The sequence below is a fragment of the Geotrypetes seraphini genome, chromosome 12 (assembly GCF_902459505.1).
Source record: "Geotrypetes seraphini chromosome 12, aGeoSer1.1, whole genome shotgun sequence".
In the NCBI taxonomy this organism is placed as follows: domain Eukaryota; kingdom Metazoa; phylum Chordata; class Amphibia; order Gymnophiona; family Dermophiidae; genus Geotrypetes; species Geotrypetes seraphini.
Window position 1 is genome coordinate 98,594,246 of NC_047095.1, and position 17,577 is coordinate 98,611,822.

The window sequence follows — 17,577 nt, forward strand, 5'->3', positions numbered from 1 at the left end:
GGTTCACTAGCCTACCCACTTGACTACTTAAGAACTCTGTGTGATGCTTTACCAAGCTTTCCCATACCAGGTGTTGCTATTCTAGACACAGGTGTGTACTGATTCATTTTCACATGTTTGTGCATTGGGAAGCATTTAGTGATCAATGGTGAAGTGTGGGGGATAGTAATCAATCCCTCCAGTGCACATCTGTTCAATTTGAGTAAGTTTTTTAGCATTTCAGGTTAGATTCACAAAGCAAACCGACTGTGTACCGATCAGTTTGCGATCCCTTTGTGACCATATTTCCCTAGGGCCCCATTCATTAACCTCTGCTGTGATCTGATTCGAATCCGTGCATGCAAATGAGAACCGCATGCAAAGTAGGCAGGGACATGATTCACAACACTTTTTTCACGATCCGACTGGGCTGGCCGACCATCCAAAGTAGCAACAGCTGGGGACCAGTCGAAAACGTCTTTCCAGCTCTCCAGCCCTGCTCTCTGCCCCAAATTTTTCCGGCCTGCTGTCCTGATGCTCTTCTCCTGCCTGCTCTGCCCTAATGAAAAAAGCAGCAAAAAAGTAAAAGCAAAAAATAAAAATAAACCAGCCCTGAAAGCTTCCTACAGCCCCAACTCTCCTGCTGCCCCAGATTGCCTGCCTGCCCCGAACAACTGCCTGCCCAATCACCTGCCTGCCAAAACTCCCACCCTTCCCCGCAATGCAGCACCAAAACCTTAGGATGGGACTCTGCAGTGCCTCCAGTGGCCATAGATCAAAATTACACTGACTTGTGACTGAATGAAGTCACACTGCAGGGTTTACAGGAACTAGACAAAAACCATCAACAAAGTTCCAGGATGGTAACAAAATAAAATTTACTCGTCTAGTTAAAGTTCAGAATGGCTCAGATTTCCAACATATCAGAAAATGCATACAACAAAAAAAAAATGGCCAGAAGGAAACTCTGGTAGCATTCAGGATTTTCCTTCTTGATGTAAAAAGTTCTCCATGTGTTTTACTTCCTCACAGAGCTGCTCTCCACCAAAGACTCTATTCCTAAGTCTGCTCCTAGCAGATTTCAGGTAAGTACAGTTCAGAGAACAAAATTCAGTTCCTGGAAAATATACTTTATCATTCAAACATTCATAGCACAAAACACAAAAAGCCTTCAGCCTAAAATGGAGCAGGGCTGGGCAAAGAGGAGCCTTCTCCCTACCCTTCCTAACAGCTTGTTCAGGATTGCTGGCTTATCAAGGGGAAGACACGCCTTGCTTTACCTGAGTCTGTACCCAGCTGATCCTCTCCTTGGCTCCTCCGGTGGTGACCTGGATAAAAGTCACTCTGCTTTGCTGTATTTCTGTGAAGGCCTGTGTAAAGTTTTCCTAACCCCTGGCTCTGGATTGCTAGCACGCTCAGGGAGGTCTAAATAGTGGTGGGGCCAGGCCCTGGGGACCCCCTTTCTTTCTGGCACCCACAAGGACCTTAGCAGGCACGGAGCCTGACTGGTCATAACACTCACATACAAAAATATAAATTACATATAACAGATAAGTAGGATCAAAGACAAACATACCTATAAAACAGGAAAAACAATCTAGACAATAAAACATGTCATTTTTTAAATGTCTAAGGTTTTTGATTATGTCCTTGATAGTAACATAGTAGATGACTGCAGAAAAAATTGATCTATCCAGTCTGCCCAACAGTCAAATTCATATTAATTCATGATTAAACCAACAATGAATGTGATATAAAATGTTTGATTCTCATCTTTCTTTGCTATTTCTGGGACAAATACCAAAGAAATCCACAAGGCACTGTCTTTACATTTCAACCACTGGAGCTAAATTCAAAGCCATCTTCAGCCCATTTATAAAATCTGTATTATAAAAACAACCCAATTCTCAGGTTCAAAAATCAAGACTTTGATGTTTATGAAAGGAAAAATATCTGCCATTTGGTGCCTTTTTCAAATCATTTTTTTTTTTGTTTTAAAGATGAGTGCAATGGTATGGTCTTTGCTCTTAAAGTCTCAACTTCCTGTAGATCTGGCATTGAAGATAGAAGAATGAATTGAAAAGATAATGTATATTTCTTTTCTTTGTGCCTTCCTTCTCCCCATTCATTGGCTAATTACATTATTTACTGGATTTTTATACTGTATACTGCACTTCTAGAATGGAATCAGATAAGTTTATATGGCTGTTATAAAATAATTTTTTAAGCTCTTCAGGGAGTTGACCCATACTTTAAAGTTGTGCCTATCTCTCAGTGGGAGGAGATAGAGAGTGATTTACCTCCAGAAATGGCTTTAAAATTAGTTCTTCTTATAGTTATAGACAAATGTTTGTGTATGCTTGGAATTACCTGTTTATCTTGGCACTACTTAAAATGCACCTCTCACTTCTTAGCTCCATCGTTATCTGAGGAACCTCCATTTTAAAAATGGTTTAAGGGAAGTGATGTACCTGGATGAAAATGGAGATCTCGCCACTGGATACAATATTATGAATGTGATCTTTCTTCCTAATATGACATTGAAATATGAAGTTGTTGGACATTATAACCCCCACGCTCCCCCAGGGCAGGATTTCACCATTGATGAGAAGGCCATCGTGTGGGAGAGTTCATTCACCCAGGTCAGATTTAAGTGATGAGAGCTCCTGATCTAAACAGGTTTAATGAAACTTGTCATAAAATGGTCAAAAGAATGGTGTATTTTGGCTTTATGGGGAAAACGTTAGCTTCCAGATTCTGTAAAGGTCATTTAAATTGGAGTGCTGATCCCAGGTGTGTACATATAGTATTTAGTCAATTGGGGTTAATTGATACTAATTAGCTCTTACAGACACATCTGCCTACTTACTTGAAAAAAACAACTCCAGGCTCATCTAATATAATAAAGAGCTAGCCGCGCATGCGCAGTCCTATTTGCGTGTTCCGTGCACTGTAGGTCTGTGGCCGCAGGACTGCGCATGCGCCAGTCCCCAGCTTTACTTCTCTCTGACTACGGACCCACAAAGCCACCACCGCGACTCCTCTCTCATCTTCCGACGCAACTGCAGCTCATGAGAGGAGCCGCGGGGGCGCCTTTGAAAACGGCTCCCTTCTCCGAGTGCCCACCCCCTCCTCCTTTTTTTGCGATCCATCGAGCAGCTCCCCAGCCTTCTTCCACCACCTACCGAGCCCCCAGCACTGTTTTCAGCTCCTCCTGCACGGGCCCAAAACAAAAAAGGAACCGCGACTCTTCCCCACCCGAAACACTATGCCGGCTCCTCACAAAACCAAAACTCCCACGCAGCCGAACTTGCAATATCGCACGGGAGCCCCAGCTCGATCCACTCCTCCAGACCGACGATGCACACAACTTGAACCACATGCAGACTTACATTGCACGCCCGAACTCACAGCCAAACGGTGTATGCGCCAGTTAGCTGCATCGCGCGACAGGAGCGACTCTGGCAGCAGATGGCGGGAGTAGGGCTCATGGTCCTGCCGCCGCTCCTGTTTACAGCGGCCTGCACGTCGCCGCCTCCCCCTCCCTCCCGCAACAACCGCTACCGCTCCTGTTCTTCCCCTCCCTCCAGTCACCGCTGCCATTCCTATTTAAAACGGCCTGCTGAGGTTCGCGGCCGGCTGTAGTGAACCTCGCAAGCCGCTCTCCACGTGGTAGCACGTTCCCTCTGACGCGATCGCGTCAGAGGGAACATGCTACTGAGGTGTACAGCGGCCTGCGAGGTTCGCTACAGCTGGCCGCGAACCTCAGCAGGCCGTTTTAAATAGGAATGGCAGCGGTGACTGGAGGGAGGGGAAGAGGAAAAAGAAGGGCCATGGAGCAGGCAAGAAAGGGGGCTGTTTTGGTGGGAGGGTTGTGCAGATAGCAATCATGGGGGGGAGGCGAACAGAAAGGGACAATGGAGCAGGCATTGCAGAACAGGGGGAGAGGGAAAGGAGGCTGTTTGGGGGGAGGGGTGTGCTGGGGGCCACGGAGCAGTTAGGCATTGCAGAACAGGGGGAGATGGAAAGGGGGCTGCTTTGGCAAGCAGGGGGGCCAGGGAGACAGACAGAAAGAAAGACGGACAGACAGGGGACCAGGGAGAGACATAGACACAAATAATGACAGACAGACAGCGTCCAAGGAGAGAGAGACAAATATAAAAACCCCAGACATACAGACATCTATGCTGGGCGGCGGGAGGAAGGCAGTATGGAGTGCTGCTGGGAGGAGGGCTTCGAGCCGCACAAGACTGTCCCCAAAGCCCCTGCGGAGAGTTGGGCCAACTTCTCCTTCCTCACCGACGCCGAAGAAGCTGCAGGCCCCGCTCCCTGTTGCGCTCTGAGCACTCACGATTGGCTGAAGGGTGTCATGCCAATGCTGCAGGTACAGGGGGATGCTTTTGTTGCAGAGGTGTGCTGGGGGGTAGACAGCTTTGCTCGCGGGGGGAGGGGGAAGACACAAGGGGGTTAGGGAGAGGGAAAGGGGTATGCTGGGGGCAGACAGCTTTGCTCTGGGGGGCGGGGGAATGACACAAGGACACAGACACAAAGAATGACACACACGGGGCCAGAGAGACAGCCAGTGTCCAAGGAGAGAAAAACAAATAAACATAGACAGACAGACAGCGGCCAAGGGGAGAGAGAGAAAGAAAGAAAGACAGACACACACATCTATTCTAGCACCCGTTAATGTAACGGGCTTAAAGACTAGTTTGAAATATAAAGGAAGGGGATGTGGCTTGAAATACTGCTTTTTCTTTGTGGTTTAGTAAAAGTCAGCGATAATTTGGAACAAGTTAATGTCTGAAGTGTTTGAAGAGTTTAAAGTTTGCCTTATATTGAAATAAAAAAGTTTGGTGGTATTGCCATTCCAAAATCTAAAAAATTCTAAAATCTAAAATATGTCTAGTCCCAAGGATTTTGAATAAAAAGATCTTGTACCTGTATAGAAAGAGAACAGAGGAGATTCCAAGACACTGACTTATAGTGGGATTGCAATGGAGAGGATCTACCAGAGTTGACATATAAAATGTGATGGGAAGGATAAGATGAAAGCCAAGACAGAATCCAAATCTCTGTGCATCTCAGTGGCCACGCATTTGGTCTTTGAGGATGAGATGTACAATGTCTGCATCTATGAGACAAACATGGTTTTTCCTGTTGCATAGAGCCTTCTGGATCCCTGTTCGTTTAAAAAAAATTGGATAGCTCTAAGTCTGATAGATGCTGGCATTGTCATCTTGAAGCAGAGACTTTAGACTATTGTCTATTTATTATGGAATTTTGGAAATCAATTTGGGGCCAGATAAATTGCTTACTAGAAAAATCATATGGCATTAACATATGACACAGTATTATTTGGCATGGCAATGAGAGCCAAGAACCAAATATCCTTTAATAATAATAAACTATTGCTCATTTTGACCGGGGTTGCCATACAACAAATAACATATAATTGGAAAAGTTGGAATAGACTGAACTTTACTTTTTGGTGGAATTCAGTATGCCATATTTATAAAATGGAAAGAACATTAACCATTCAAAAAGGGAATTTTAATAAATTTCAGGATGTGTGGAGGCCATTATCAGAATATTGTAAAGAATAAGTACCGTATTTGCCGGCGTATAAGACGACTTTTCAGTACCTTAAAATCCTCCCCAAAGTCGGGGGTCGTCTTATACGCCGGGTACTGTTTAGAGAGCTGCACGGGGACGCCCCTAGGGTCGCGGGGATCCTGTGGGGACGCCCCCTAGGGTCGCGGGGATCCCATGGGGACGCCTCCGAGGGTCGCGGGGCTCCTGCGGGGCTGGATGCTCAGTCTTCTGGATGTACGCGGCTCTTCTTCTCCCTACCTTCTCTGCTTGCAGCACAGAGCCGAACGGAAGTCTTCCCGACGTCAGCGCTGATGTCGGAGGGGAGGGAGGGCTTAAACAAAGCTTAAACAAAGCCCTCCCTCCCTCCGATGTCAGCACTGACGTCGGGAAGACTTCCGTTCGGCTCTGTGCTGCAGGCAGGGCAGAAAAGGAGAAGGAGAGTAGCCTCGCGGTTCGAGTGGCTACCAAGGGAGAGGAGCGGCCCGCCCCGCCCCGCCCCGGTTGCAGCACAGCTGGCCAGGTTCCCTTACTTTTGTGGCACTTCCCCGACCGACCGATAACAGCCCGGGTCCGACAATCCTCCCTGCCCTGTAGCCGCGAATCTAAATTACCTTCTTACAGCAGCTGTAAGAAGGTAATTTAGATTCGCGGTTAAGGGCAGAGAAGTTTGTCGGACCGGGGCTGTTGTCGGTCGGTCGGGGAAGTGCCACAAAAGTAAGGGGACCTGGCCGGCTGTGCTGCACCCGGGGCAGTAGAGAAGGTGTGCGGAAGAAGGGGTAGTCTTATACGGCGAGTATATAACAAACTCTATATTTTAACTGTAAAAGTTGGGGGGTCGTCTTATACGCCCAGTCGTCTTATACGCCGGCAAATACGGTATATATTTTTCTTCCCTGTTTAGTACAAATGAAAAATTGGGCGGGGGGAGGGGGGATTTTATTATTGAAGAAAATGATTTATGAATGAAGGAAGGGAAAGGGATAAATTTAATTTGATAAAGTTAAATTGTAAAGTCTCAAGTGAATTATATATGTTACAATGTTAATATCAATATTGGTGTACTTGATGTAAGTTATAAAATGAATAAAGAATTGGAAAAAAAAAAAAGAACCCAATTCCAAGTGAAGTACAGTGTAACAAGGAATAGATGATGATCAAAAGAATCGGATGCAACAGATAGGTGAAAAAGGATAAAGGCTTGAAAATGAAGTGGAGATGGATGTGACTTAGTAGGGAACTCAAGATTCATTGGTTAACCTTGTCATGGAAGTACTCAGTCATAGTCCGGACAGAAAGTAAAGGAATGGGGCATTGTATGTGGAAGCCTCTGAGGAGGGATTTCAGGGTGGCAGAAATGGTGAGAGTTGGGGCAAGAAGTTTGGTCAATTGGGGTTTGGCAAGTACAATAGCAGACTGGAAGGAGGTTAGCAAGAATTTTGAATGTATGAAGGCAGCAGGGGCATGGGATTTTAATTAAAGGCACTTTGCAAAGTAGGCACATATGTAGAAGATTCAGGAGGGGATCATGAACAGATTGGAGAAGGTTATCATGCTGCTGTACCAGGCCATGGTACACCCTCACCTGGAATACTGCGTTCAGCACTGGTCCCTGTACATGAAGAAGGACACGGTCCAGAGAAGAACAATTAAATGGGTCCAGAAAAGAGCGACTAAAATGGTTAAGGGGCTGGAGGAGTTGCCGTACAGTGAGAGATTAGAGAAACTGGGCCTCTTCTCACTTGAAAAGAGGAGACTGAGAGGGAACATGATTGAAACATTCAAGATACTAAAGGGTATAGACTTAGTAGATAGAGACAGGTTGTTCATCCTTTCTAAGTTAGAGAATATGAGAGGGCACTCTCTAAAGTTGAAAGGGGATAGATTCCGTACAAATGTAAGGAAGTTTTTCTTCACCCAGAGAGTGGTGGAAAACTGGAACGCTCTTCCAGAGGCTGTTATTAGGAAAAACTTCCTCCAGGGATTCAAAGACAAAGTTATACAAGTTCCTGCTGAACCAGATCGTACACAGGTAGGGCTGGTCTCAGTTAGGGCACTGGTCTTTGACCTAGGGGCTGCTGTGGGAGTGGACTGCTGGGCAAGATGTACCATTGATCTGACCCAGCAGCGGCAATTCTTATGTTCTTATGTCGGCTGCAAAGTGTTTAACATGTTTTAATTTATACTTGGTGCAATTAAGTATTAAACAACTTTCCTAGAGTCACAAGAAGCTGCTGTGACAATTGAACTTACAACCTCAGGGTGCTACGGCAGCTGCTAGAACCACTTGGCCACTCCCCCAACAGAAACGAGAAGGTGTTCTTTTTCAGGAAGTAAGAGGGATGTGAGGGAGCATGATGTTGTTTTTTCCCATTTTGAAATTTATTGGCTGTTCTGCCTTTTTTAGGTTAGAGAGCTCTAAATATTATTATATAACCTAATTAGTTATATAACATAATTAGTAAGCTCTAAATATTATTATATAACTTAATTAGTCTTTATAAATCTAACTCCATGAAAGTGGTCACATCTGATCTGAGGCTGGTCTAATCTGTCTAAGCACTGATATGAACCAACACTTTTTGAGTATTTTTACAAGAACCTTTCTAAGCATGAAATATGCTGTTACACATGATGACAATTTAAAAATAAATAAAGGAACATTCCATTTCAGAAACAACCATCCATTATTGAATGACATTACATAACATGCTTTCTCAATCTTCAGAAACCTCCACAGTTCAGATGTAATCCAAGTTGCCATCCTGGTTACAGGAAATTAACCAAGGAAGGGGAACCCATCTGCTGTTATGACTGTATTCCGTGTTCAGATGGAGAGATCTCCAACCAAACTGGTAGGTGAAATCATGGAAAACAGGGGATACAAATAAATATAGGGTATCTATTATGATCATTGTTCTTGAAATTAGGGGGGATGTAACTCTCTAAAAACTGTAATTAAGTTTCAAGTCTTATTACACCTTTCGAAAATCTATGAAAACATATCTTTTGGAAAAATTTGTAAATTAAAGGTCAATTATACTCTGTATTCTCTAAGAATGTATTGTCACTGAACTATTCAGTCTCTCTTGAATGTGAACTGCCTAGAACTAAATGGTATGGCGGTATACAAGAATAAAGTTTATTTATTATTTTTTATTATTATATCTAAGCTGTGCACATAATAAAATTTAAATAAATATAGGGGTATCAAGTACAAACTCAGGACAAAGACATATAGGGCTCCTTTTACCTTGCTGTGCTAGCGGTTCTAGAATGCTAAATTGCCACGCGTGCAAGATGCCAACGCCACCATTGAGCTGGCATTAGTTTTTGGAGTGTAGCGCGGAGTTAGCATGCGCTAATCTGTAGTGCGCACTAAAACTGCTAGTGCAGCTTAGTAAAAGGAGCCCATAATTTCATACATATGATAAGCTGTGGGAAATTCAATGATTGATAGGATAGAGATACAAAAAAGGAGAACATAGGCTGGGTAGGACTTTTATTTCTGTACAGAATGGGGAAAATACTTGATAAGATTCCTCTCTTCCCACCAGCTGGCCAAGCAGTCATGGTGATAATTCAAGAACTGCCCTTTGTCTCTTTAAAAACAGAACACCATAGGGTAGGATACCAGATGGAAAGAGCATAGGATGAAGCTAAGTAGTGATAGTCTCAGGAGAAATTTAAGAAAATGCTTCTTTAGATAGTGAAATAGCCTCCCAGTGGAAGTGGTGGAGATGAAGACTGTGTCTGAATTCAAGATAGCAAGGAGCAGGCATGTGGGATCTCTTATGGAGAAGAGAAGATAATGGCTGTTGGGGGGTAGGGCAGACTGGATGGGCCTTTAACTGAGGTAATGTTTCTATCTTTCTATGAAAACCTAGACCTTCAGCTTAGCCCAAGCACAGAGATAGCCTGAAATTAAAAAATGCATCAATCTTGTCTTATAAATATCATTTAGAGCCACACCATCACCCAAATATTAAAAAAAAATTATATAGTAGAATTTTTAAGATGATGTGTTAAACACTCAACTTCTGCATTTGTAGCTGAAGCAGGACTTACACTCAGATTGTGTAGACATTGCAGGTATTGTATATTACTTTGAAATAGACAGGTTTATACATTTTTAACAAAATGAAATGAAACTTGCACTGTCCCAAGAAGGCTTATAATCTAAACATTTTCTCCCATTACTGTAAAACCTGTTTACAAAAGTGAGGTAAGTTAGGTTCAAAAATTAACATGCCTTTTGAAAAACTAGATGCACAATGTCTTACCTTTATCCACAAGTTCATTTACCCCATTAAAGAAATGCCATAGATTGGTGAGACAAGATTTCTCTTGACTAAATTCATGTTGGTTTTCTATCATTAATCCATGCTTATGTACAAGTTCTGTCATTTTGTTCTTTATACTAGTTTCTACCAATTTGTCTGGCACCAACATCAGACTCATTGATCTATAATTTTTCAGAACACCTCTGGAACCATTTTTAAAAATTGGTCATCCTCCAGTCTTCGAGTACAATGCTGGATTTTAAAGACAAAACACTAAGAATGGCTCTGCATGTCCATTTTTCTATTTTATCAGCACTCTGGGATGTATACCATCCAATACAGGCACTTTGCTAATGTTCAGTTTGTCAAACTGACCCATTATATCTTCCAGAGTTTCAGATTCTCTGATTTATCAGCATTGACTACCATTTCTGGTACTGGTATCTGCCCATCTTTCTCTTTGAAGCCAAATGCAAAACATTCATTTAATCTCTTGACTATGGCCTTGTCTTCCCTAGGAACCCTTTCCTGCATTTCAGTTTCAGGGAATTCAAATACAGAATCTTGTAGCTATATGATCTGGTTTCCTTGGGGGGGCTGTGCTTCTGCTCTCCAAATGTGGCTGGCTTTTGGCTTCATTTCCTGTTTCTTGTCAGTGCTGCTGCTCTCCTTTCCACCTCTTTGCCTTCCATTGCTAGGATTGTGGAACTGGCAACAAGTGTAGGCTGTTCTTTTATCACTTGGCTCTTCTTGAGAGATGCGGACTTGTCTAAACTGGTTCCCTGCTTGCAGCATTACACAAGATTGCTTGAATACACTTTCAAATTTATTAGTTTCTTGATATATGTCCATCAAAGATATCTAAATGGTTTACAATAAGAGAAACTATATTAAAAAGAAAAAAATTATTAATTAAAACCCACAGGGATGGCTGCAAGAACTGAATTGAAGTGACAGCCACATTGTGCACAGCTTACAGTTGTTTGGACCTGTCTTGGATTAAGGTGTATTAACTACAGAGAATAACTTCTAAGGATAAACTGAATGTCTGAAGATAGCTGTATAAAGAGTGGAATATGCTGTTGTTTTGAATTTGCACCCCTGACAGGACACTACCATACCACTCACCTGCCCACATTTCCCACCATCCCAATAAGGTTTGGGAAATTTGTTCCTCTTAATATATTTGACCCATAAATCCCTGATGAAGGGCCAAAAACCCAAGCCTGAAATCACACCCTCAGCACTTATTATGGGTGCTTCGCATGCATTACAAGTGGGGCAATAATGATCCACATTTCCTCATGTTGTCAGTCTTTCAAAACTATCTCTAGGGTCAAATTGTCAAATAAAGTTGTATCATCCTTATTTGGTAGACTGTAGTACCATGGATCAGAGCCACTATTTTCAATTTGAGCTTGAAAAGCAAACAAAAAAATGTCTGAGGATTGCTCATTCCCCCTGCCTAACTCCCCAGCGACACAACCATTAAAGGCTGGTTGATCAGTATGAGCGAGAGAAGGTTAGGTTTTCACCAGTTGAATGGGAATGTTTCAGGATTCGGATTGGGGGGAATGGTTGCATTTTTTGTGCAACAGTCTGTGGAATCTGCTTGTGGGTAGCATGAGTACATATATTACCTGCTCTTACATGCAGCCATTTTATTTGCATACGTTATAGTTAAAGTACCAGGAGCTAACTCAATATGCAATTCACAGTCCTTCACTCTCCATACAGTTAATATGAATTAGACTGCTCTGTCTTGGCTGAGTTGTGAAGATTATAGGACTCATGATATTTAAGTGCACTTTAGTAAATAGACCTCATGATATATGTGAGATAATGAGATGATAATCTTCTTTCTCAGATATGGACACCTGTATAACATGCCCAGATGATCAATGGTCAAATCAGAAAAGAGATGCCTGTATCCCAAAAGTGATAAATTTCCTATCTTTTGAAGAGCCTCTAGGGATTGTTTTAACTTCAATCAGCATGTTCTTCTTTTTCATCACTACTGTCATCTTGGGAATCTTTATTTATTACAGAGACACTCCCATAGTGAGAGCCAACAACCGACACATCAGCTATATTCTCCTCATTTCCCTTATACTCTGCTTCCTCTGTTCATTGTTATTCATTGGGTATCCTGAGAATGTCACCTGCATTCTCCAACAGACTACATTTGGGATCACTTTCTCTATTGCTCTCTCCTCTATACTGGCAAAAACCATTACTGTGATCATAGCCTTCCAAGCTACCAAACCTGGAAGCAAACTCCATAAATGGATGGGTTCCAGGGTTTCTAATTTTATAGTCCTCTCCTGCTCCCTTATTCAAATAGTTCTATGTCTTGCCTGGTTGTCCACTGCTCCCCCATTTGCATATCTTAATATGAGATCAGAAATTGGAACAATACTAATTGAATGTAATGAAGGGTCAGTAATTGCATTTTACTGTGTTCTGGGTTACCTGGGATTTCTGGCTAGTATCAGCTTCATCATAGCTTTCCTGGCAAGAAATCTACCTGACAGCTTCAATGAGGCAAAGTACATCACCTTCAGCATGTTGATCTTCTGCAGCGTCTGGATCACCTTCATCCCAACATACCTGAGCTCCAAGGGCAAGTACATTGTGGCAGTGGAGATATTTGCTATTCTGACCTCCAGCACTGGACTGTTGGGTTGTATCTTTTTCCCTAAATGCTATATTATTCTGCTGAGGCCTGAAAGGAACAACAAGAAGGACCTAAGAAAAATGAAGGGGCCCTTTTGACAAAACTTCATTAAATGCTATCACATACTTAATATAGGGAAAACAATTTATCAGAAAGTGCATTAAAGCTTTTTGTTGTAATTTGCATGTCAGCATATACTAATTGAAGGTGGTGGGTCATGAGAAAGGAATGGGCATTCATGCACTTTATTCTTATTTGTTAACATGGTTAATGTATTTAAATGTAGGTATTTTAGTAATAATGATTGTATGATGTATAAATTAAAAAGTAAAACAATTTTAAAAAAGATTAAGAATATTTAGCTTCATTGCTTATGAATTATTTGAATTTAAGCTTGAAGCTGTGTTTTGATAATATTTTTCCCAGTATTTTGCATTTTGATTAACTCATCTAATTTACTTTACAATATTTGACTTGAAGGATAAAGGATCTCAGAATTTCAAACCATAGACTTCCATGAGGTCAATTGGTAACCAATGGATTTCAGTGTCATTGATCCTAAAATCTTGTTTATTTATACAGTGGTACCTCGGAATCTGAATGCCCCAGAACTTGAATGATTTGGAATCTAAACTTTTTTTCTTCTTTTTTGCCCTGGAATCTGAATGTTGCTTTGGAATCCGAACTGCAAGCAGTGCTAAGCCGAAAGCTTCCCCTCTGACACTGCTTCCTGTTTCCGCCTGGGAGGGAAGCTTTGGGCTGAACACCACTTGCAGCTGCCATTGCCGATCTTACTGTCTTGCCGCTGGGGATCCTGATCTTGCTGCCTCTGCTGTTGGGGGTCCTGATCTTGCTGCCTCTGCTGCTAGGGGGGTCCCAATCTTGCTGCCTCTGCTGCTGGGGATCCCGATCTTGCTGTTTCTGCCAGGTAGGCCCGATCTTGCAGAGTTTGTGGGACCAAGGAACAGATTAACCCAGTTTCTATTCTTTTCAAAGGGAAAAATTGTCTTGGAACTCAAATGTTTTGGAAGTTGAACAGAGTTCTAGAATGAATTAAGTTCAGATTCCAAGGTACCAATGTATATGATTTTTTTATTTTGTACATTAATATGAGAAAATCTCTTAATTTTCATTTCCTTCAAGTCAAATGTTGTAAAATAAATTAGATGACAAGCATTTTCATTGAGTAAATTATTTCTAGTCACTTGCCCTGTCTTCTACAAAGCTGTGCTAGTGGCTGCTGAGTAGTAACGGCCCCGAAACACATAGAGATTTAGGGCTCCTTTTACTAAGGTGCGCTAGCATTTTTAGCGCACGCAGGAAATTACCACGTGCTACGCTTCTAGAACTAATGCCAGCTCAAAGCTGGTGTTAAGGTCTAGCGCGCGGGGCAATTTAGTGTGTGCTATTCCATGCGTTAAAGCCCTAACGCGGTTTAGTAAAAGGAGCCCTTAAAGAGCTTCAGGGCTGTTGCCACGCGGCAGCCGCTAGCATGGCTTTGTAGAAGAGGTGATTGGTTTCCCATTGTCCCAGGTTTTTTTAGATAGATTGTGAGCCCAATGGCACAGACAGGAAAAAATGCTTAAATAAGTGAATCTTAAATACTTGAATACAGTAAACCATTTTGGGCTCCTCAGGGAGAAATTCATAGAAAATTGAATGAATGAATACATAATTAAAATAAAGCATGGAATGTTGCTACTCTTTGGATTTTTACCAGGTACTAGGGGATATGCATTAGCCATCATGAAAATGGGCTACTGGGCTTGATGGACCAGTGTTCTGAACCAGTAAGGCTATTCTTATGTTCTTAAGGTATGGTAGAGAGGTAGGACGGTGGAGCTATAAGGGTTGCAGAGAACACCAGTGACACTACAACATAAAGGAACAGAAAACAAGTGAATCAAGTAGTCAGGAATGCAGATGTGTTTTGACTGGCAGGAATGTTGCTTAGAAAGCTACTCTATAATTTAACATGCAAGGTCAGTGCAGGGCAATCTTATATAATCTGTGTTCTAAAAAGGGCAAAACAGATCAGGATTGACTGGAGTGGGCTATGGTGGGAACTTCTGAGGTTGTGAGGTAAGGGCAAGTGTCAGGCAGCCTTCTAAAGTATGTCTTTATCTACTAAGTGTATTCCCTTCATTATCTTGAATGTTTCAATCTTGTCCCCTCCTCTTTTCAAGGGAGAAGAAGTCCAGTTTCTCTAATCTCTCGCTGCACAACTCCTATAGCCCATTAACCATTATAGTCACTATTCTCTGGACCCTTTCGAGTAGTACTGTGTCCTTCTTCAAGTACGGTGACCAGTGCTGGATGCAGTATTCCAGGTGGGGGTCACACCATGGCCTGGTACAGTGGCATGATGACCTTCTCTGATCTATTCATGATCCCCTTTTCGTCACCACCGCACATTGGGCAGATGACTTCATCGACTTGTCGACCAGTACTCCCAAGTCTCTTTCCTGGGGGGTCTCTCCAAGTACTGCACCTGTATTCGTATACAAGATTTTTGTTACCAACATGCATCTTCTACTTTATGTGCCCCCACCAATCAATCGGGAAAATCTTACCCCACTACAGTCACTTCTTTTTGGTCCTTGGAGATTTTAATATCCACTTTGACGACTTTAGCAATAATTACACTACAGAAATTCTTTCCCACATTAACCACCTTGATTTATGTCCACTATTAACATTTCCAACACACCAAGCAGGACATACAATAGATATGGTTCTAATTCCTAGTTCTTCAACTGTCAATTACTTGATAGGTCCCTTTTTGCCAGTCCCTTTGTCAGATCATTATCTTGTCTCAATAACCTTTACTATTTCTCATATTAAGGTTCATTCAACAAATCAGACTATTAAATTTAGAGACTTTAGCAATCTCTTTTTAGAATCGATTACCTCAACCTTTAAATCAGAATTCTCAGACTTAAAGACCAGTTCTTTGGAAGATTTCCTATCCCAATGGAATGTATCTACAAAACTGTTATTAGTTGAATAAACGCCAACTCAGCTCAGATCAATCTCAGCATGAAAACTTTCTAACCCCTGGTTTACGGCAGAACTTGTACTTATCAAAAAAACAGCTTCGATCTTTAGAATGTAAGTGGAGAAGTGAAAAAACCCAGACCAATCTTGATAAATTCAAAGAACATTCAAGACTGTATAAATCAAAAATAAATCAGACAAAAATGAAATATTATTCAAGCCAAATTGAGAAAGCCAAAAACTCTTCTGCACTTTACTCTATATTAAAATCAGTAACTTCCACAACCAAAAGGCAAAGTCAGATAAACAACAACCTGCCCACTGCCCAGGAACTTGCAAATTATTTTATAGACAAAGTTAATAATATCAGGAAAAATCTTACCTTAAATCAGCAATCAATTCTAGATCAAGAGCAAACTGAGCTAATGTCACTATCCTCAAAATGCTCACAATTCAAACTATCAAATCTTAGGGAGATTGAATCCCTTATTAAGACCATTAATATTAAGGGTTCCAAAGCTGAAACAATCCCTCCTTCATTCTTAAATGATATTTTGCAATTTTCAGTCCATTCATCCTCGCCTTAATTAATGAAAGTCTTCAGCAAAGCATTATGCCCAAAGTCTGGAAGGAAACAATTATTCATCCCATTATTAGGGATCATAAAACCAGTCCTGAGGATAAATCAAATTACAGACCAATCACAAAGATCCACTTCCTAGCAAAGTTGACTGAGAAGGTGATATTCAAACAAATATCAGTGTTCATAGAAAAAAGCCCAATATTATACACCCAAATCAAATAGGCTTTAGGCAGCATCACTCTATGGAACACTCATTGATTGGCATGTCTACCTCCATACTTTACTCTCTGGATTATCATAAATCTGTTCTCCTAATTTCTATTGATCTTTCATCTGCTTTCGACACAATTGACCATAACCTTCTTCTAGATAGACTGCAGTCTATTGGCATCACGGATCAGGTCCTCTCTTGGTTTAGATCCTATTTTTCTAATCGATCCTCGATTGTGTCTTAACAATGCAACCTCAGATAAGTTTCTCAGCAACACATGGTATTTCCCAAGTGTCCATTCTCTCATCACTTTTGTTTAATATTTTTCTTGCACCCTTGATGACTCTCTGCCAATCCATTGATTTTAACGTGTTCCCTTATACAGATGATATTCAACTTTTACATCCATTAGACTCCAATAACCCTCTTGAAACAATAGTAATCAATAAGAAACTCGAACAGATTCACCAGTGGCTTGATGCTAACAGATTAGCTCTCAATGTTAATAAATCAAATGTTATGCTCTTTCCCTGGAAAGATGGTCCTAAGCTCAATTTTCCAATTACTATCGAGGGTTCCACTTTACAGTCGATCAGTAGCATTAAGATCCTAGGGGTTATTTTTGATTATAAACTAACTTATCACGACCACATTAGTAGTATTGTTAAATCAACTTTCTTCAGACTATATAAAATTCATTCAGTTTCAAAACTCTTATGTCCAAAGTCACTTAACACATTAATTCATTCTCTGGTTATTTCAAAAATCAATTATTGTAATGATCTATTTAAGGGAATAGCCCAAAATGAAACCAGACGTTTATATGATTATCTAAAATGCTTCTATTAATCTTATAATGAAAGCTAAGAAATTCGACCATTTGACACCTCTCCTTAAGAAAATGCATTGACTCCCAGTTGCTCACCGTATAACATATAAATTAAGTCTGCTAACTCTCAAATCTCTTCTTTATAAAACTCCCACCTTCATTCATAAATTATTGATTCCCTATGCCTCAACAAGATTATTGAAATCAAACGACCAACATCTATTAATTGTTCCCTCACTCAAAAACATTAACACATGGCAGCAATTCATCTTTTCTATCACAACCCCCCCTCCCCCCAAACATGGAATTCCCTCCCTATTTATTTAGGGAAGAATGCAATCTAGACAGATTTAAGAGCAAGTTAAAAAGCTTTCTTTTTAACGATGCATTTGATAGCTAGAAAGCTTGATTAGGAGCCTCAATTGA

At 41.4% G+C, this 17,577-nt stretch overlaps 1 protein-coding gene across 1 annotated transcript in view; it reads left to right on the forward strand.

Moving 5' to 3' along the window:
• Positions 1-12,629, forward strand: part of LOC117346157 (vomeronasal type-2 receptor 26-like) — a 25,213-nt gene extending 12,584 nt beyond the window's left edge. The window contains exons 2-5 of the mRNA XM_033915559.1: positions 1,012-1,064; positions 2,394-2,621; positions 8,300-8,426; positions 11,722-12,629. Coding sequence (XP_033771450.1) covers positions 1,012-1,064; positions 2,394-2,621; positions 8,300-8,426; positions 11,722-12,629 — 1,316 coding nt within the window. The remainder of the gene's footprint in view (positions 1-1,011; positions 1,065-2,393; positions 2,622-8,299; positions 8,427-11,721) is intronic.
• Positions 12,630-17,577: the final 4,948 nt, after the last annotated feature.